Source organism: Rhopalosiphum padi, chromosome 4, assembly GCF_020882245.1.
Source record: "Rhopalosiphum padi isolate XX-2018 chromosome 4, ASM2088224v1, whole genome shotgun sequence".
NCBI classification, from domain to species: Eukaryota; Metazoa; Arthropoda; class Insecta; order Hemiptera; family Aphididae; genus Rhopalosiphum; species Rhopalosiphum padi.
This window is the reverse complement of record NC_083600.1, coordinates 26,422,233-26,444,326: the sequence shown is the minus strand read 5'-3', so window position 1 is coordinate 26,444,326 and position 22,094 is coordinate 26,422,233. Positions and strand designations below refer to the sequence as shown.

At 27.8% G+C, this 22,094-nt stretch overlaps 4 protein-coding genes across 4 annotated transcripts in view; 3 read left to right on the top strand and 1 right to left on the bottom strand.

Moving 5' to 3' along the window:
* The window catches only part of LOC132929428 (nucleolar complex protein 3 homolog), a 181,398-nt gene that overhangs the window by 134,844 nt on the left and 24,460 nt on the right, over positions 1–22,094 (top strand). The window lies entirely within an intron of this gene.
* Positions 1,460–2,804, top strand: LOC132928992 (uncharacterized). Its single transcript, XM_060993990.1, has 2 exons — positions 1,460–2,047; positions 2,118–2,804. Exons 1-2 carry the CDS (start codon positions 1,637–1,639, stop codon positions 2,406–2,408), a joined length of 702 nt encoding a protein of 233 aa, XP_060849973.1. The 5' UTR covers positions 1,460–1,636; the 3' UTR covers positions 2,409–2,804.
* LOC132928858 (rutC family protein jhp_0879-like) lies at positions 3,929–20,270 on the top strand. The gene is made up of 5 exons (XM_060993778.1): positions 3,929–4,017; positions 7,908–8,068; positions 16,644–16,712; positions 19,962–20,017; positions 20,098–20,270. Exons 1-5 carry the CDS (start codon positions 3,929–3,931, stop codon positions 20,137–20,139), a joined length of 417 nt encoding a protein of 138 aa, XP_060849761.1. The 3' UTR covers positions 20,140–20,270.
* LOC132928991 (eukaryotic initiation factor 4A) lies at positions 7,798–12,198 on the bottom strand. Its single transcript, XM_060993988.1, has 5 exons — positions 12,050–12,198; positions 10,121–10,505; positions 9,685–10,060; positions 9,120–9,622; positions 7,798–8,016 (listed from the first exon to the last, which is right to left on the bottom strand). Exons 2-4 carry the CDS (start codon positions 10,490–10,492, stop codon positions 9,135–9,137), a joined length of 1,236 nt encoding a protein of 411 aa, XP_060849971.1. The 5' UTR covers positions 10,493–10,505; positions 12,050–12,198; the 3' UTR covers positions 7,798–8,016; positions 9,120–9,134.

Genomic DNA, 22,094 nt, shown 5'->3' with positions numbered 1-22,094 from the left:
TATGTCCAGATGTGAGTGAAGTCACGGGTGGTTTTTATTCATTTTTATTATACTAACGCTATCTAGATGTTAAATTCGCATAAGTTCATTTCATTGTACAATATAACAGACTATAAAGTATAAACTATATATATGTGTTTGTATGTGTGTATAAAAACATTATTTGTATACAGTGGCATATTTTGAGTGTAATTTCATGCTATTGGTATTAGTATTTAGTACATATTAATTTAAAAATAACTATTTAAAAATCATAAAAGTAAAAATAATATTAAAATACAACATTTTACAACATTCCAAAATAATAAAACTAAACAAACCATGGTAGTTGATGACATGATAAAGTAAATCATGTGTCATCATGAACAACTAGAGTAAAATGAAATATTTTTGAAATAGTAAATACCATACAATAATATATTATATTATTTAAATACGTCTAGCCTCCGATTGATTTACTGTTTTAATAAAAAATACTATGACATTTTAACATTTTACACTCACCTATGGGCCTGATATTACCCAATTATTATAATTAACACTTTAAATATTATTATTATACAATATCTACATGAAATATTGAACATTTTATTTTACACTCCACCATGTCGGAAAAAAATGTTTTCGCGGTAAAATTCTTATAATAAAACATTTGGGGGCTGAGGGCATACACGATTGATAAAAGTGAATAATCCATATTCTTGCTTCCCATCACGGCTATTGATTTATGGCCGTGCTTCCCATAAAAACTGGAATTTACTTGTTCTTCCAGTGTGTTAACGTTAAGGATTGTTATTGTTAATGTACCTAATACATTTGCGAAGTAGGCAATTTTCAGAAATCAAAAAGTGTCCTTTTTGATTATTCTGTACTAATACCATTGATTAAATATACAATGTACACAATGACACAATGTATAAATCATTGCTAATACCAAATACCACGGCGATAGATTATATAAGCGATTATTAACCATAGGCTGCGAGCAGAGTGGAACTAGGCCGTGAACCATATAGTATTAAGTAGGTATTAATATTACTAACGTATATATATTTAAAACAATATTTTTTATGTATTTTTATTATATACCTAATAATATTATATTCATGCGTGTATAAGTAGGTATGATATTCGTCATTAGTGTTGCCTCAAAGATTTTTTTACAAAATTGGTGGTCTGAACAACTAAAAAGTTTAGAAACCGCAAAACCGGTAGATAATATCTATATGGTTCAAACTTCAATGGTTGCACGACGGCCGATACGGCACTCCGGATGGCCTATAATGAGCTGTAGAGAAAAAAGGCCTTTAATATTCTTAATTTCTTAGTAAGATTAAGAACATCTTACTTCAGACTTCTCATCAAAGTTCGACAAAAACCTGCTTAATATAAGAGCTCCCTGTGGAATTTATTTGTATTATCATTAGTCGCAATAGTTATCATAAGAATGATAAGAACATAAGGCGCCGTTTTTACCACGGCTTTTAGATATCTTAAATCGTGGTTTTCACTCCGTGTGCCGAGTCTAACTATAGTACTTACTTTTTTAGCCGTTGTACTAGGCAGTTAGTTATTGGAGTATTATATTCATTATTATTTCTGTTCAATTGCTAATCTTAAAAACGCAATTTTTGTTATGGAACACCACAGCAAGTTTAAAAATCCTACAGAAAAAGTAAAGAAAAAACACGAGAAGAAAAATTATAATACGTTTACTCAGACCAAAATCAACAATGATAGGATCGTGATTAATGAACTAGAAACTCAGTGCTGTATCATTCAGGACAATGTCGAGAAGGATCAAAATTACATAAAAGATACCAAACTTGATAATGACAGTGACAGCATTTTTCGGACTTCTTGGGAAGTAAGCAAGCATTTAGTTCATAACAATAGTGAAACCTCAGATATGGATTGTAGTATCGCCAATATTAAAACTGTTCCTGAAAGCAATGACATTGTACATAAAAAAGCAGCATCATTTATCAAGAAAGTATTACACAATGAGCTACCAAAGGACAACAAGCAATTGCCATTAGTTTTATTGGTAAGAATTTATTTTATAAAAAACATATTTGTTGAGAACAAATAATTGATTTATTGATGTTTGACTTTAGATACAATCCAGACAATTAACTAAACTTTCTCAACTTCATTTTGAAGATGAAGTCATAAAGAAAAGTACAGACATTTTTAGCTCTAAATCTCGATATGCAAAACAGAAGAATAAAATACCAATTATAAAAAATGTACACCGCTTCTGGACGAGAAAATTCCAAAAATTAACTAAATATGTTAATAGTATTAATGACTACCTAGAAACCTTGATTAGGGTGCCTAACACTGCTATTAAACATGTTAGAAATTCTGGAACAACTGTGAATATATCTGTGCCCACTAAACAATAACCCTGCCATGTACTGTTGTATAATCTACCCAACAAAAACACAGTGATTCAGTGCATACCCGCTTAATACCAGTATACTATGACAGGATGATATGCAAAACTGATTTTTATCTGACCCTCGCATGTTTTTTTACTGGACCGAATATAACGTAGACCATTGTTGCCATCCCTGGTGCACCTGATCAAACCATTGATACTTAAAACAGTTATATTTATTTCATTTTTATAAATTTTTTTTAATTTGTGTTGTGAATTATGTACTTTTCCTATAAGACAGAAATATAATAACTAAGATATTTTGTAACTAAACTACTGCTTATAAATACTTTGTATATTGTTTTTGAATCATGATAACTGATAATTATTTTGTAATAAACTTATAATGGTCTCACACTTATCTATTAATGAAAATGATAATTTTACACGAAATATTAATAATAAAATTGTTTTATAAAATTTTAATTACATAACTTTTAAAACTGCTCATAATACAGAAACTGGGTATTGGACACTAATCATGTAAGTTAGCATTAACGGTGTTAACGTTTATAAAAATAGTTCTAATAATTGTTTGTTTGATTTTGATAGAATGTTAATCGGTAAACCATATTTAAATTATAATATCTGTAAATAATTTTAAAATACTATTAATTATTTGTTTGTTTTAAATGACATTTAATTGTATTAACACTATTAACCATTGGTTAATAGTTTTTGGTACAGAAGTTAATTCAAATCATTAAGTTTTACAATAGTCAATAGATATTCTTCCAATCAAGAACATAAGATTCAATAATATTTATATCATTAAGTTCAAATAATTATATGGTTCACGTGATGTCCCCACTTATTACACAAATATTGGAAGACCTATTTGATTCAAATTAGTTTAACTTTTCTTCTGTGAAGCTTATGAATGCATAAAATATGATATAACTGCAGGATCAAAAAAAATTTTTTTCATATTTGAAATTTTATCAAAAAATAAGTTTGTTGATTTAATTTTAATTCAATTTAGATTTTTAATGAAAGCGCAGGTGTGAATATTTTTAATTTTTAAATTTATTTTATGAAACCTCTAATGGGCTATGATAAGCTAAATGGATTTTTAAAACCATAGACATAGGCATAAATAGTCCTTTAAGTTGGGGGGGCTAAATTCCTAAAAATGTTTTATAGCAAATTTTTTTTAATTTGATTATTATTTATTGTTTTTATTGGGGTTTACAACTGATTTGAATGATTATTCGTTGATATGAAACAATATATTTTGTTATATTGTAGGCAAAAATAAAGTTAATACTAATATGTTTATATGTACATATATTTACCCAAAAATTCTGAGGGACCTGAAACCCACCCAAGCCCCTCCCCCCCCCCTAGTTACGCCTATGTCCACGCAACAATTCTTCTTTTAAATTCATCCCATCTAAGTTATCCACCACTTTTTCCTATTAGACTCAAGTACTACAGCTATAAAAAGATGGTTATTCTATGACATATAGTACGTTGACTGCCAACATGGAAGACGGTGACCCAAGTCAATTCAGTATATTAGGTATGGGAACGCCATTAGGCCATTCAATTCAGTGGTGGTCAAACGGGGGAACGTGAGGAGGAGGATAGATCTCCCATGACTTTTTCTTTAATATTTATAACAATTAAATTAATGTATATTGTACTATAAAATATATTAAATTTTGTTTTATTTTTTATGCCACATCCCCCCCATGACAAAATCGTTTGACTACCACTGATTCATTCTATGCACATTTTTTTTAACTGCTTATATTTATAAAAATAGCTCTAATTATTTGATTTTGGTAAAATATAAATAGTATTAATCAGCAAACCTTTTATAAAATATACAGCTAGTCTATACAACAACAAAAAATATGTTTTGCATAGTAACCACTTACTAGTAGCGTAGCCATGGGTGGCAGTGACCCATGCCCTCCCACTATCGGCTGTAACAACTAATGAACTGAACGCTGTGTCCAATATAAAAATGATCTATTATTAACGTTTGTTAATTCTTGATTAGGTTTTTTTAGTATGTATTTTGGTTACACCCTCCCCCCATATTTTAAAATCCTGGTAACAACCAAAAACCTAACTGTTTGGTCACCAGCTTACACGTGCGTGTCATAAAAACAATCTAACATACCACCTAGACACCTAGTATACAAGATACAACCAACAACCATATTAAATAATATCTGTTTATACTTCAAAAATACTACATATTAATTATATAATTGTAGAATAAATACATGATTAAATGGTGAGCATTGAGCAATTTAGTTGACAAGCATATCAAAATTAGGCTCGCAATTGGCAACTGGCAAGTAGGATTAAAAGTACTATGCATAGTACACAATATTAACCTTTTGAATTCATAAAGACATAATATTAACCAATTATTCTTCAGCATAAAAACAGGTAATTAATTTTAAGCGATACTATGTTATAAATTAAACTGCGAATTATATGCAGTGAAAAAATTATATTATAATGTAAATATGCAAATATGTAAGCATAACAGACTAAAATACACATTATAAATTAAATTAAAAAAAAAAATTGGATAAAAACTTTTAAGGGTTATTTCAGCTTTTGTCATGTATGGAGTAAGGAGTGCATCGAAGAAATAAAGACTCTTTCAGTAAGTGTTGACAAAGAATGTGGTAATACTCGTACTATCATTTATGAATCGAGCTATAGATGAATGGTTAATTTTTTTAAATAAATAAATTCGTGATGTAACGCCCACGCTAATCTGTGGTCTTAAACTCTTATCTGCCGATATCCAAATTAGGTTTTTCGCAATTTCACTTTTATTTTTTTCCTAGCCATCTCTATAAACTTAAGTTCAATACAATTTTATACTTGTTTGGATGTTGGATCAAACGAATTCATTGATAAGAATAGTGGAAGCTCGGATACTGATTGTAATATCAACAATGTTAAGACTCTTAATAAAGGCAGCAATGCCATTATAGCCATTTTACCTAAATAAGAAAGCAGCAACATACATCAAGAATGCATTACGCGATGAACTAACAAATCTTAGCATACTACAAGAAAATTACTCTAGACTAGAGCATAACTAGTTTTACAAATAGAACCTGTTAACATATCATGAGTCTAGAGCCTTGCTTAATCTCTAATAATTTTTTATGATTAGTGATCCTTGCTTTGCATTTTTTACATTTAAAGAATTTCAATTATTTCTCAACTATGTTTATTAAATGTATTATGTTGCAAGACTTGAAATTAAATTGTTATTCTACATATAACTGAAAAGCAATTTTGAAATATTTAAAATAAAAGTATAATTACCTGTTTGTTTTTTCTATTATCAGTTGGTATATAACACCAGACAAGTTTTTTATTTGTTGATAGGTCATGTTTTCATATTCATTAAATTTGCATAGTGTAGTCTTTGACAAAATCAACCATACACTGGCTTTTAATTGAAAAAAGGTTACCTTTATTTTTTAATACTTTTGGTACATACATCAGATATTTAATTCAATTTAGTTTGTTATCTTTTCATTTGCCTAACTTATGAATCCATAGATTATACAATTTAGGATTAATAGTAAGATTTTAACAAGTAGAAATTGTATCAAATAATAAGTTTATTGAATTTAATTTAAATTAATTTTAGATTTTTAATGAAAGTGCAATTGTTAACATTTTCAAATTTATTTTTAATACCTATGAAACTATAGATAAATAAGTTTTTATAAAATAGTTCTACACTAATTATATAACACACAAAAACATTATAAAATAACAATAACATCAATCAAACTAACCATTTGTGATATTTACTATTTTTGGAATATTTTACACTTCGTTAATGTTAATTGTATGGAACTTTATTTATAATATAAACATACAATCTTTTAAGAGAAAAATTATACAGATTGTAGTTTTGCATAGAATTCATAACATTCTTTAACATTACCTTCTTTACAGAAACAAAAGAAATCTCACATTCCATGCATTTAAGATTCATTCAATCTCAACATTTTCAAGCTACTAAAGAATGAGACACTCCATTATATAGTTAGTCACATACTCTTTATAGCTGGGTCTCAAGTGAATACTTGCATTTAACACAATATATTAATAGTTGCACGACATTTTTGGGACACAAAGTGCATTTAGCATGAAAAACATAAGAGCAGCATTATTCAGTATTTAATTAATATTCATAATAGATTAATACCTAATAAAATAAAATTTTAAAATCCATTCTAAAATGTCATCTAAACCCTAACCTAATTTTAGAGAGAAGCCAATAGTATTGGTGAATTGACGTTGTAAACAACAAAAAAAAAATCCATTCTATTATAACGCAATGGAAAATCTATACAATTATGACCATAATTACTCATTGAAGACATGTAAATAAATAAAACACAATTTTTATTTTTATTTTTTTATTATTTTGCATATATTACACATGCTTACCCTAACTGGTTTCAAAACGAAAAAAAATGAATATAATATAGGTACATACAAACTCAAGAAAACACGTAAAAAATGAAGTTATCTACTATGAACTTAACGAGGAGTAATTTGTAGTATGAACTTTTTTATTAAAAAAAAAACACTCATTAAACTAATTCAAACCTTTAGTTTTAGAAAACACTCAATTATGTAACTCAATTTTAAGATTATTATATACAAAATTCATGTTCTCTAGGCATTTATAAAAAAGTGAAAAAAATTGAAATATTAATTCCCAGTTATGACTAATAATAAATTATTAGACACATAAGTATTAAATGTACCACAGAAAATTAAAAATAAATAAATATATAATAAAATACTGAACACCCCATATAAATCACATTAAATTAATTTATCATTAAAATATTATGAAATGATTATGAAAATATAAAATATTATTAAAGTATCATCATTATGCAAAACTAAAAAAGTTATCTCTCAGTATTTAAAAATAAATATTATAACTAAACATTAAAGCTATATTTTATCAAAGAAAACAGAAATAATTGTTTTCCTGTTTACTGAGAAATGAGAATACAAATTAAAACTAATTGCAACTAGGTTACTCAAATAATATTAATGACCTCATTACCTATAACCTAATTAGTACATTAATAATTGTACCTATTTGTTTTTAAATAACTTAATATATATCTGATTATGAATGTGGTAGTAGTAATAATCTTCCAATAGGAGTATGATTTTAACGTTTTAGTAGAATATTTATATGTCCGATAGAAAAATATTGTAATTCATCGAAATATTTTTAAACATAAATAAGAATTAATATTATGAGTGTAATAAGAAAAATAATAAACTCCCCGTTGGTTCCAAAACTCCCTGGAGCTTACAAGTAAGTATAATTGAACTTTTACAATGTTTAATTTTTTTAATTAATTTTTTTTATATATAAAAACATAATTTTACTGTTTAAAAAGAAAGAATTAAAATTGTATTTTACTTCAAATCATAGTCAGGCGGTGCAGGCGGGCAATGTGTTGTATGTTTCTGGTTCTTTAGGCCTAGATGAGAAGACGATGAAACCGGTCGAGGGCGGAGCAGCGGCTGAGGCTAGGCAATCGCTAAAAAACATCCATGCAATACTTAAACATGCTGGCACTTCATTCGATAAAAGTAAGTGATAAAATAAATTTATGTGCCATTATTATATAAATAATGCTTCGTCGTAGCACTACCAGAAGTTTTACTTTTAATACCTAATCTAAGAATTGATACTAATTTATTATTGATTTTACTATTTTTAATTGGATATCCACAATTCTCGACTTTGTAAAACATAAATCAAAATTTGTATCAGATCAGTTAATAGCATATCTCTGAAGCTTGGACAAGAAAGTCTCATCTTTATATTTTGATAATTGAAAATACATGTTTAAATAAATAATTTAGACATACTTCACTAAGTCAAAAAATAAATCTTAAGGCTAAATTATACAGCGACTATTTATTTGTTTTCCTTTAATAAATACATACAATTTGATTGCCTAATAAAAAAAATTGTTAAGCCATTTAGAATTTAAAAACTTGTCATTTGTGCAACAATGATGTACAACTTGTTATACCTACAACTCATAGTCAATAACATTTTCCTTGACATATGTTTTATACTTGAAGAAATATTAATATTTAATGGGAAACCCTATAAAAAATGTATCAACCTCCAACTTGCACACTATTGCTTTTAAAAATTACTCCTAAGTAACCGATTTTTTTTTAAATCATTATATTTTATTAAAATACTTTCATGTTAATAATTAACACTCATCAGTCTTAAATAAAACTTAAAATTTGAGAATATAAATATTATATTCAAAAAAACTGCCAATTTCAAGACAACATATTTACAACCGAGAAGGAATCATTAAACGGAAGTACAATGAGACTATGAAAATTTTATAATAAGTTTTATTTAAAATCAAAACATACCAAGTATTAAAATGTGCACTTATCATTTTTGTAAATTGGATTACTGAAATAGTCATGTCACTCAAAACAGTAAAATGAAAAGGAAAAAACTGCTTAATGATAAAATATTGGATAGTTTTCAATGAAAATTTTTTTGTTTTTTTTTGTTTTTATATAAGTATTTATATATAAAAAAAAAAAAGAAAATTTGAATCGTTTTTGAACGCTGTATTTCACTCGTTTCAAAGTAACTACTCACAGATACAAAGCATGTCTACAGCAGATCGGCCACATTCTGTGGCATCTCAAGCACGTGAGTGTTGTAAAACGATTCAATATCCTTCATAGCTCTTTTGTCGTCTTCAGTGATAAAATTAATGGCGACTCCTTTACGACCGAAACGGCCCGAACGTCCAATCCTGTGAATATAGTTTTCGCGATTGGATGGCAAATCATAGTTGATAACCAGAGATACTTGTTGTACATCAATGCCTCGAGCCAACAAATCAGTAGTGATAAGAACACGACTGGAGCCAGAACGGAATTGACGCATAATTAGCTCACGTTGACGTTGGTCCATTTCTCCATGCATAGCTGATACAGTAAATGTTTTCAAACGCATATTTTCAGTCAACCACTCGACCTTACGACGTGTGTTACAGAAGATCACAGCCTGGGTGATACTAAGAGTGTCATACAAATCACATAACGTGTCAAACTTCCATTCTTCTTTGGTAACATTGATGTAAAACTGTTTAATACCTAATTAAATAATAAGAAATAAGCCAAGAGAATAAATTTAGGAAACTAAGGGTAATACATACCTTCCAATGTCAGTTCTTCTTTCTGAACAAGAATGCGTATTGGATTACGCATGAAGTGAGTGCTCACATCCAAAACATCTTCGGGCATAGTAGCAGACAACAGAATGACCTGAATATCTTCTTCGAGGAACTTGAACACCTCTTTAATTTGATCTTTGAAACCTCGAGACAACATTTCATCAGCTTCGTCCAACACAAATATCTTGATAAATTGAGTTCGTAGTGATTTTCTAGCAATCATATCATAAACACGGCCAGGAGTTCCAACCACTACATGGGATCCAGTATCCAGCTTACGCATGTCATCACGAACGTTTGTACCGCCAATGCAAGCATGACAATCTGCTTTCATGAAGTCACCCAAAGCAATAACCACCTAAAAACAATATTATATTATCATAAATAGTTCAAAATCTAATCAAACAAAGAATCTTACCTTTTGAATCTGTTGAGCCAATTCACGTGTTGGTGCCAAAATAAGTGCTTGGCACTCATTCAAACTTGTATCAATTTGTTGGAGAATTGAAATTGAAAAAGTAGCAGTCTTGCCAGTACCAGATTGAGCCTGAGCAATGACATCATGTCCCTTAATGCATGGCAAAATAGCACGTTGTTGAATAGCTGATGGCTTTTCAAAACCATATCCATAGATACCACGCAACAATTCCTCTTTTAAATTCATCTCATCGAAGTTGTCCACCACTTCTTTCCAGTCAGACTCAATAGTTCCACCGACATCCATGCCGGGTGGTCCCGAGTAGTCATTGGTTTCGCTAGGGGGTCCATTTTTCGTCTCATTAGCATTCATTATTTAAAATATTCTGAAATCATTTAAAATAAAATTAAGAACTACACAATATGTTAAGATAGAATACAAAATATTTCCAATTTAAAAACAAATATAGGTAGGTACTTAAGTATAATTATTTTTTATAACTTAATGATATACTATATTTAAATATATCAAAAAAAAAAAAAACTAATTTAAAATGAATAGTTAAAAACATTAATACAATAAAATTTAATTTAAGGTGATACATCTTTTAAGTTTCTTATTATTGGTTATTTAACAAAAATAACACACAAATGCAATATTGATAAAAATTGTTCTTACTATAAAAAAAAAAATTGACAAAATATATTTCATAATAAATTATTGTTATACCTATAATATCTAACACATAACAACAAAACTTGTCAAAGACTGACACTACAAGAGTATAATTTAAGTTAATTTAATATTAATAATTTATCAAAGTAAATAATAATTTTTAATATAAATTATTTCCCAGTAATTAAATTTATAATAAAATAAGTTTCATACTTAGCATGTTTAGTTAGTATTTTGTAACTTATATATTTTTAATGTTATTTTAATTTAACTAGTATGATATACACAGAATACATAAGTTTTAATATTTGAAAACAATAATATTAATAATCAATGTTCGCTTAAATGATAATAATAAGTGAGTGAAGTGAGCTACAACTTAATGTAAAACTTTAACACATGCAATAAAAATAAGAAGTAGGTATACAATAAAAGTAGTGAAAATCCAAAAATCAAAAATCATATTGGCCTTGAATTAATCAAACATTTTCTAGCAACTAGTTAGTGACAGATAACATTATTAATAGGTAATAAACTAATACCAAATAATACAAATTGATTATGTAAAATTTTAACAAATTATAAAATAAGAAACAGAATAACAAATATATAACATTAATATTTATAAGACACTGCTAATATGATAAAATAATGCACATGTAGTTATACACCAATAGATTTTATCAACAATACAAAGGAAAATATAACACTTTACAAAGCTTACTTGTGGAAAAGAAACTATAAAGACAAATTGTTTAGCCGTACAAGCAGTCCAAAACACAGCAAACGATGAACACTAGAAGCTGCAACCTAATCAAAAGTTAAATGCCGACAACACTGAAGTTAGTCTCTTGACACTTGGGGTCATTTAGAGCATTCCTATACACACACAAATTTTCAAACCCGGTTAGACGGCCAAGACACTTACACCGGGAGCCTAACCTAAAAAATTACCCCAACCTGCGGTGTAGTTTCATAAGGGCGCCAGCCCAAGGGCGGTCCCCACGTGACGAACATCCCCTTTAGCGTGGGGCGTTGAAATCGGGTAAGTGACAGATATTAATACTGACAGCTACCCGATTAACCACAGCCGTCGGATGACGGAGATGCCAAAGATCGCGCGGTCATACGACGCCGTCCATGATGTGGCCGTCGGACGACTACCGCCGACCAACAGTCGGCAGACGGAAACGGCGCATTTATAAAAATATATATCGCGCCAGCGTTAAAATAAAAACGTGAATGTGTACTTACATACTGTAAAAACGATTATAGTCGCAAAACGAAGAAATGTATCTAAAAAGAACACATTTTGACAATTGAACAATGTAGAAAACGCTTAAAGTACATGTGATTTGCCGAGAGGAAATCGGAAGAGAAAGAAGCAGATAGGGTGAGAGACGGTGGATAGCGTACAATCGACGAGCGTTTGGTGAGGTTAGCACGCAGTGTGACCACGCGTCGCATCAAAAACGGCGATCGATAATGGGAGTGCGTGCGCGTCCTCGCGACTATTTTTCTTATAAGCCGCCAGACGGGACCTTCCCTACATGCCCGACCATAAGTCGTCATTGAACCTCTCGCATGTTGGCGACACTGGACGGCGCGTGCGTCCATCACACACTACTGACTACCGCTCTGCCGCCGTTGTTGATAAACAAAAACGCCATCTCCGACCGCACCCCACCACCCGCCGACCATGTGACGCACTGGCCACTGACGCGCCACGGCCCACCAAAATTCCGAATACGGATAATAATGTGATCGCTACATCGCGCCACTTTTATCTCCATTCTCGAGCAGTCGCGCCATTGCCATTTACCTGTACTCGGTATTTACTATATATATATCCTAGTTGTAGTAGGTTTTACCTTTTGGATTTTGATCTCTCACCCGCAGACCATGGTACACTTCCAACTCGAGTCTACTCTTTTAACACATGATTATCGCACCTGTCGTTACCGGTCAAAGTTATGATTCATTTCATATTTTCGATATCCGTCCGTTTCGTTATACAACCCGTTTTATTTATCGACTCATCGCGTAGGCACTAGGTACCTAGGCGAATTAACTTTTTTGGATGTAATCGTTAGATATGAAAAATGAGTTCTTCATTTTTATTTAGAATATTACACGCATTAAAGCATATAATATGTAACATATGTACTTAATAGCGATGGGACTAATTAAACCATTTTCCTCGCATGAATGTATTTCAATGATTCAATGATATGTTCATATGTTTTTTTTTAAAACCTATCTGTTAAATTATTATTATCGCCATCAAAAAAGTTTTATATCTCTATCTTAACGCCGAAAAATATATGTCGTTAACTTATGAGTTCGACATTTAAAAACATATTACTCTAATCTCTCAATTTACTTTTTCATTTTTCTCTTTTGCCATAATGATTGAACGAATTAAATGTCACATATAATACCAGTAATAACCTATATTATTATAATATTAAAATTAGGCGCCTATATTATCATCAATAAATTTAAGTTACATAATAAATTAATAACTCGTATAATATACAATATATTAAGTATACAAATACACAATACACATGCATGATACATATTATAATAAAATATATAAATTATAATATATTATAACCAAATTTACTATACATTATGTGAATATATTAATTAGTATACTATTATCTATTTTTTTTTATAGTATTATAATTTATAATATTTTTATATTTAATTTATTCATTTCAAAACAAATTTTCTGAAAGTATTTTGCTTTGGAATATGAAATTAAAATTTTAAGTTATAAATTATAATGCTTTAAAATGATTTAAAAAAGTAAAACTTAAAAAATGGTAATGATAATAATTAAAAAATATTTATTTTCAAAAATGTTTTGATATAGGTAACATAAAATTATAATAAAACGTATTTTCATAAAAGTTACAACTTTTCAAAATTCTGAATGGACACTGAAATGGATCATGTATATTATACATTAAATATTTTAAAAAATAATTAAATAATTATAATAAATACTATGGTACAATAGACCTGATGGAGGGAGCTGAGCAGTAGACATGTGTGGGTTAGTATACTTAAAAAATAATAATGGTTGCAACTTACAGAAGTGCAATAGTGCATCCGCGATGGCGTGTAGATACTCTGAACCATACTATTCTGCTTCTAGTCTGGATATTTTTCTGAGATCTGGCATCATGCCCAACTTTTGGTGAAATTTATTCGGTAATACGCTATGGATTATATGATATGATACCATTATAAAACCAATATCAAGCATAACTGGCAACTGCTAATCAGTATACAGTATAGTGACTATAGTCAGTACACAGTACCCATAATACATAATATGTACAAGTATATGATATGAAAATAAATGACAATTGTGAAATTTGAATTGTTCATGTAGAGTAATTTAATTGTTTTCAAGTAATTTTAATTTTAAAAGTTTTTAAATTAGGAACACATAAGAGTATAAGACCAAGACGTAACCTCTATATTAATGGTATATAAAATAATACCTATAATATAATAATAATAATAATATAATATACTGTAATATACCTATACATTTTTCTTATGAATTTATTTAGAGGACGTGGTACCCGCATGCGTTGTCTCTGTTTTTATAGTAATCACTATAAAATCAAGTAAATTAATTAATAACTATAATAATAAAGACTGAAATATATTGAATATTTGAATAATTATGTATTTGAAAATAGTATTATAAAATAATAAATATTAATTATTACACATTAACATGTTTGATCATTTTTATTACGTAAAAAATATTATGCTTACATAAAAATAATATCTATTCAATTTAAATGAATATTAAGATATTAGGATAATATTGCTTAATATTAAAAACAATACATTTAATAAAAACCGCTTGCACAACTAAAGCTGCAGATAATTAAGAGTTAGGATACTATAATTAATTTTTAAAAAAAGAGCTTATATAGTACTACAATATTACCAAAAATAGAGTACACAAGTTTTAGTTTGTTTTACGTAATTATAAAAACAACTAATATACCTACATGCCACAGCCACATATAATTTAATGGAAAACAGATTATATAACTATATAAATACCTATTATACTTGTTCAAAATTCAAACAAGAACAATTGTATGCTTGCATTTAAATTATTTTTTGCAAAACAATTTTTATATGATTGGTTACAAATGTTACAATAAATTATAGAATTAATTTAAAATTTAGTCTAAAATTATAGAACATTAAATCTATACTCTATAGTCATCTAGATTATAGAGTCTCTTCAGGCCATAATAAACGTAGTAGTACCTACTTATATATAGGTAATTTATAAAACGATTGTGTATAAGAGACGTTTATATTATTTTATTACCTAATCTTTAATCAAAACTAACCGAATACCGATACTATATAATTCACGATTTTATTGAAATTTTACAATTTACTTTATATTTATTAAAACATTTTTTTATAAAAACTAATCTACTATACAGTGTATTTTGTATGATACAAAATTTTTGTGAGTGGATGAATAATGGATGGCCATCAAGCGGTGTGTACACTCGTAATTATAATAGCTATCACTGATCGTTTAAAATGTACACTCAATATTTCTATGAATAATTGTTATTATAATAATTATATCATAAATAATAACATATGCATAAATGGTATATAATGGATTATAATTTATAACAATAACAACTGTTATTCACTAAATATTAAATAATAAATAAACACTCATCTTGCACTAATGTTTTATGACTTTTCTACGCCTTTATATGTAAAGAGATTTATTTTGAACGAATTTCTCGCTATTTAACATTGTAAACAATTTATGTGCCATACAATATGTAAATAATAAATTTATAACAAATAATTAATGCACGTGCTACGTACTAATTTTGAAATGGTCAAATCTAGCTATTCCCAATAATTCTCAGTAAATTCAATTTCAATAAACTAATTACTAGTTATAGCCGTTATAGGTTACTTACACGAGAAGCTGCAGTTGTAGACTACTTAAAATGTTTTCTTTATTTACCTATTTCATCATCTCTGGCTTCTTTATAATAATTTACAATATTTTATAAGAGACACACAATGAAAATAATTATGCTTATAGCTTATTGAATTTATATCGTGGTAAAAACGTTGGGAAATTTGAAATTTATGTTAGGGCCGGACTCGGGGAAGATGAAACTGTCAAAGTAGATAGGTATGTGCATTTTTACACATAATATAATTAAAATGTCTATAACGACTTACAATGTTCTTGTAATACCTATTTATAATTTATTGTATAGTTAAATTAAATCTATATTATTTCAATTGTTCTGAAATTTAAAACTGCGCATAAAAATTTAAAATAAGGTTGGATATTGAATCTTTATTGTTCATATTAATGATTAATAGCCATTTCGTAACTTTCGATAGTTGGCACTGCAATGATGAATATATTCACGATAACCTGCACGGTTGCACGTGTGTAATGGGTAATGACTATACAGTATACAAGTTTATTTTTCAATTTTGTTATAAATAAATAATTTTATGATTAATGAATAATAGGTGATAGTAGTTACATTACATTTTTATTTATATACCTACATTCTGGATCGTAACTTATTATTACATAGTTACCTATTTAAATTTATACAAAAGAAACTCTCATTTTACCTACATAATAGCCAATAGGTACGTATAAATGTATAATATAAGTAAATTATATATATAATTATAACATATATTACTACACATAATATTTAATATTTTAATTTTTAATGTATACACATAAATGTACAATAAATAATTATTTATTTGTATTCGTTATTATATTTTCCAGTTGCGAAGACCACAGTATTGCTGAGTGATATTAACAATGCTAAGTTTGTAAACGAAGTCTATCAAGAATGTAATTATGATTATATTTTTATTATTTAAAAATAATTATATTAAATAGCTAGAATCATGCAGTGGTATTGTTTAAAATGTATTTTAATAATACTGCATATATAGGTTATATTATTGCCTTAAGCCCTTAAAGCATTATATACTATATACTATATTATATATAGGTATAGATCTAATATGATCTACTTACTTACCTATATTCAATTTATGTATACACTATACGTATCTAAATATAGACTATGGTATACTCTACAACAATTTTTCCAAAATAGTGTTGTGAAAATTTGAATTTTTTCGTTTTAAAAAACCTTAACAGATCATTTTTTTCTAAAGAGTCACTGACATAATTATACATATTTTTTTGATTTTTTTATTAATAATAATTCAGTACAAGATAAAAATTGTTCAATAGCCATATATATATTATTTTAACTAATTGTTTATAAGTTTATAACTTGTTAATATTTTAACTAATATCAGTCCATTAATTTGTAATGAAAATTTTCAGCCATCACATAAAAAATTTAAAAATTTCAAGACTGAAGACATGTATCTTGTGATTATAATATTATATTCTCAAAAGAATCATCAATTTTTTTTTTTAATTAAAAACATTCATATTTTAATATCATAAAGTACTTATTTTTGTCAAAATCTATAGACAATGTCTGAATCTGTTTATCCAAATGGTGTCACGATGGAAAAAATTTTTGGAACCATTGATCTAGGTAATATTTTTATATAAAAATCATTGGACTATTAAGTACATACGATTTCATTCATTAATTTTCTATTTATACTTTCATAATGTATTGTATTGTATTTATATAATGTTTAATTAAATTCTGATTATTGAAATTTTTAAGTATACTTAAAGCCTTAATGCATATTTTATCATACTTAGAACTTTATACTTATACCGCTTAATGGTAATAAGTATCCAGTGGCGATACAAAACTTTATTTTCAAAATCCTTTTTTTGTAAATTATTAGTTATCAATTAGTTATTCATTAATTATTAATCAAATGATTTTTTTGAAAATAAGGATGAATCTAATTCGAAATATATGAATGAGGAGTAGGACACTAGTATATTTAATCTATGGTAGTAGGACTAGTAGGAATTACGAGTTACGAATATTTCGTGTTTCCTTTTTCGCTGTTTGAGCGATAAGACATGACGCGACCCCGCTCAATCAACAGCAATCATCGCGACCCGGACGCGTTTTCGTTCTCAGACGTCGATCGCGGTACGCGGGTTCTATGAGCGCAATTCGCGAGTGCGCCGTCACTCTCTCGCAGCGCCGTGCTGTATAGTAAAATACGCGTTGTTTAAACTTTCGACCGATATCCACTTCCATGGAGTCCTGGTACTCGGTTGCCCTATTTGACGAAACGCCGTAACGCTCATCATCAGGCTGAGTCGGTTTTGAACTAAATTTTATATTTTATGTATTTATCTATTATTTTACCGTAGTTTATTATTATTATTATTATGATCATGATTATATTTTATCGTACGTAACGGTGACAAGGTTAAAATGATTTTTAGGATACTATGACTCAAAACATACGACGAGAAAGTGAGTGGATCTAATACTGTTTATTATAAAGAACAGTCGCACAGAGTAAATTCAACTTGCTTTACTGTATAGTATACCTTATACCTGCTCATCTTGACCTAATCAACAAGTGCCACCAAATTACCATTTAATTGGACTTTCATGAATTTTTAACTAAAAATATATTTATATATTTTCGTGATTTTGACAAATGTAAAAATGTAAGCATTAAACACTTATAAAGAAACAAAATTATTACCACAGAATAAATGAAATTAATAATTTAATTTATTCTGTGTTATACTTATTAGTTATTACTATTATAGTATTATTACTAAGTATATTTAAATATTTAATATTTGTCAACAGTTAATTGCTGCTAAAACAACTTTTGAACCTTGTACTCAATTTATTCTTTATACTAACAAATAAAAATTGTATTATACATTTATACATAAATAATTGACGTGGCCAATGTTCACGATTTTTATAAATAGTGCATCTACTGGCTACTAGGCTACTTAAATATAATTAATTATCATAATTTTTAATTATAAGTAATACGTTTTTATCATTTATTTTGAACTATATAAAATGTATAATTTGTCGGCAAATCGAGATATCGATTATCGACTAATCAGTAGGTACGTCATGATAATTTTACAAAGAATTCAACATTTTGATTACTGAATAGCTATTTGCATAACGACATCGATTGAAATTTGAAAATAGGAAATTGTCGGAGTAGAATACGTTTAAATTACTAATCTACGGTCTACCAATGTAATGTGTAAATGTATGATAGACATAGACAGCAAATCGTCATTAATTCGGATAACGGGTTAGGTATTTGTATTCAGAATTTTTTCACGTCGAGCTGTTACACAATAGGTAGATGGGTAGATAACGCTCAACATTTAATTTAACTATTTTTATCAATTTTCCATCTATAAATTTGTGCCCACAAGCAGAGCTTGCGTAAAGGAATTTTTAGAACTGTATAGTAATTAAGACAATTCAGTCTTTGTCATGTTTTAGGCATGAAAACCATTTTACATTTGCTCAACAATTAGTGGATACATAAAATTACTGTCATAGTAGTTGCTAACATATTATTTTATAAATGTTACAATAGGTATAACAAATTAAAACATTTTTTTTTTTGTATATATATTAATGTAAAGTCAAATCATAATACAAGTGAAACATTGTATTAAAAACTGTCTAGACATTTCAACTGTTAGTTGTTGCCTATCTATTTAAATGATTTTTTTTTTGACATCATAAAAATAAATGTATTTATTAATGCAATTATAGATACTTGTAGGCACTAGGCACTGCAATTATCTTGGTAAAAAAAAAAGTCATACCTACTAGAATGTTATAAAATCGTAGCATTTATGCTTGTTACGTTCCCCTTTCACAAGTATACTATACTTCTATAATAAATTCTTCTCACATAAATATGTATAGGAGAGTTGGCATTTGTGGTGGGCATCTGGATGGTGTATAGGTACACCTAATTTTTTTTATTTATCTACATTTTTGAAAATAAAATTAAGAATTGTTGAGGAAATAGTAAATTAATTGGTGGTTTTATAATGTATATTTTTTTGTACCTGCCAGGGCCAAAAATTAAAATTGTAAATATTAAATCTTATTGTTGTTGGTTGTTATTTTATTTACAGTTGTAAAAGAACCGTATCCAGCCAGGTCTACTTATCAAGTGGCTAAATTACCATTGGTAGGAAATTAATAATCTATTTTATATAAAAAAACTCAAGTATTTTAAAAATTAATAATTAAACTATATTTTTTTTGCAGGACGCACTTGTGGAAATCGAAGTGATCGCTATCGTCGAATAATGATTTGTGAATTGTCACCATAAATTCCGAGATTATAATTGCTATTTTAATAAGGCAATTATAAGATATTAAATATTGTTAAATGTCAAGTACAATTTGGACAAGTAGAAATAATAGAATCATTACCTATATATATCTATATTTTATTATAGATTTTAGTAATATTAAAGCTAAAATTGTAGTATCAATGTATCATATTCATATATATTGACATATTGTATTGTGTATATCACGGTACCTATATCAATTTTATGGATACATTAATAAAACATAATAAATTAATAACTAATAAGTAATATCTATATACCTATTTATTTATTTTATATTAGGTCTAACCGTATAAATTATAACCCTATATTTATTATTTAAAATGTTCAACTTGGGATTTAAGGGACCTATTGGCGCAAATAAAGGTTTGACATTTGGAGGGCGAGTTAAATGCTAAAGCTCAGGTCTATACTGGAGACTCTTATGATGCTTTACGTCATAATAAAACCTTTTAATTTTTTTTTTTTGGTGTGGGGCGGACTAGGTACAAGTCAATTTGATATGTTCTAATATAATTTAATGTTGAAACCTTGGAGTCCCACGTATAAAACTATAAAATAACGACTGACGAGGCCTCTTTGGGCTTTAAGGGTAGAATACTGGAATGCACCCAGTGTCCAGTATCCCCGCTAGTTACGGCACTGGATAGGAGTATAAGATGATACTGTTAAATTGCTGAGCATTTTAAGAAAAATTAACTATATTTAGCTAATCATAAAATAGTTTGAATTAGATACTATATAGATAATGAATGAAATTTATATAATATTATTTTGCATTTTATCATTTTTTTAGGTACTTTTTTCGATATTTTTAATACATTTTTTAAATAAATATTTTTTATACTCTTTTTATAGGTACAAGATACTTAATTAATAATATTTTAAAATTAAAATATTTTACACAATAGAGTTTTATATGTTTATTAAACTATGATTCAGTAAATCAATGTTGATATTTAACTTGTATTATACAGAATATATTCAGTACTTTGATGATATTGATCATGTTAATTGATAACATTCCATTTAAATCTTATCGTCTATATCAATACATATACTAAATGTATCAAAATGTATACCTAAGGTTACTGTCTGCTTACAGCCTACTATAGGTGGATAGGCCTACTGGGAAACCGGGCATTTCCAGTGGGCCCCCTTTCGTATTTCGGTATTGGGGCCCTTTTTATACTTTTTTTTTCATGGGGAACCCTTTTTTAAATTTTCCGGTAGGTCAATAGCCTATCCGGCCCATGCAGCCTACCTATCTAATCATCAAGGTTGGTAGAATCATGGGTTCTACCTAGGGAAATAATTTTAATATATCAATTTTTTTTCTTTTAAGTTATTTAGTGTATGTAGTATATTAGTAATTAATATAATAAACTAAAGTGAACATTTCCTTATAACAACACCGCTAATATGTACGTTTGATACTTTCACTCAAAAGATTCAACTAGAAATTAAATCCTGTGGTTGGATTTTCAACCTTCACTTATTATTTAACATAAATATATCATTATAGTAATAAACTAATACATCATGATTTATTATAAATTTCTCAAAATATTGCTAATATAGTAATATATAATGATGAAAATGCAGATAGTGCCGCAAAATTACTTTCATAAAAACTACAAATAATAAATATTATATAACATTAATCAATATACAAATTATATTTACATCTTGTAACTAAATGATATAGTATTAAATTATATGTTGTTGTTTAACTCAAGTTTGAAAACTAATACTCAACTTACAATTTATAATGGTTTAAACTTGCTTTAAAATTAAAATACAAAATAAATCTAAGTAGGGTCCAATATAATATTCTTCCTTTGAATTACATATTAGGTTATTTCACTTTAATATTACAATTAGCTGAGTAAAATAAATCAATTTCCA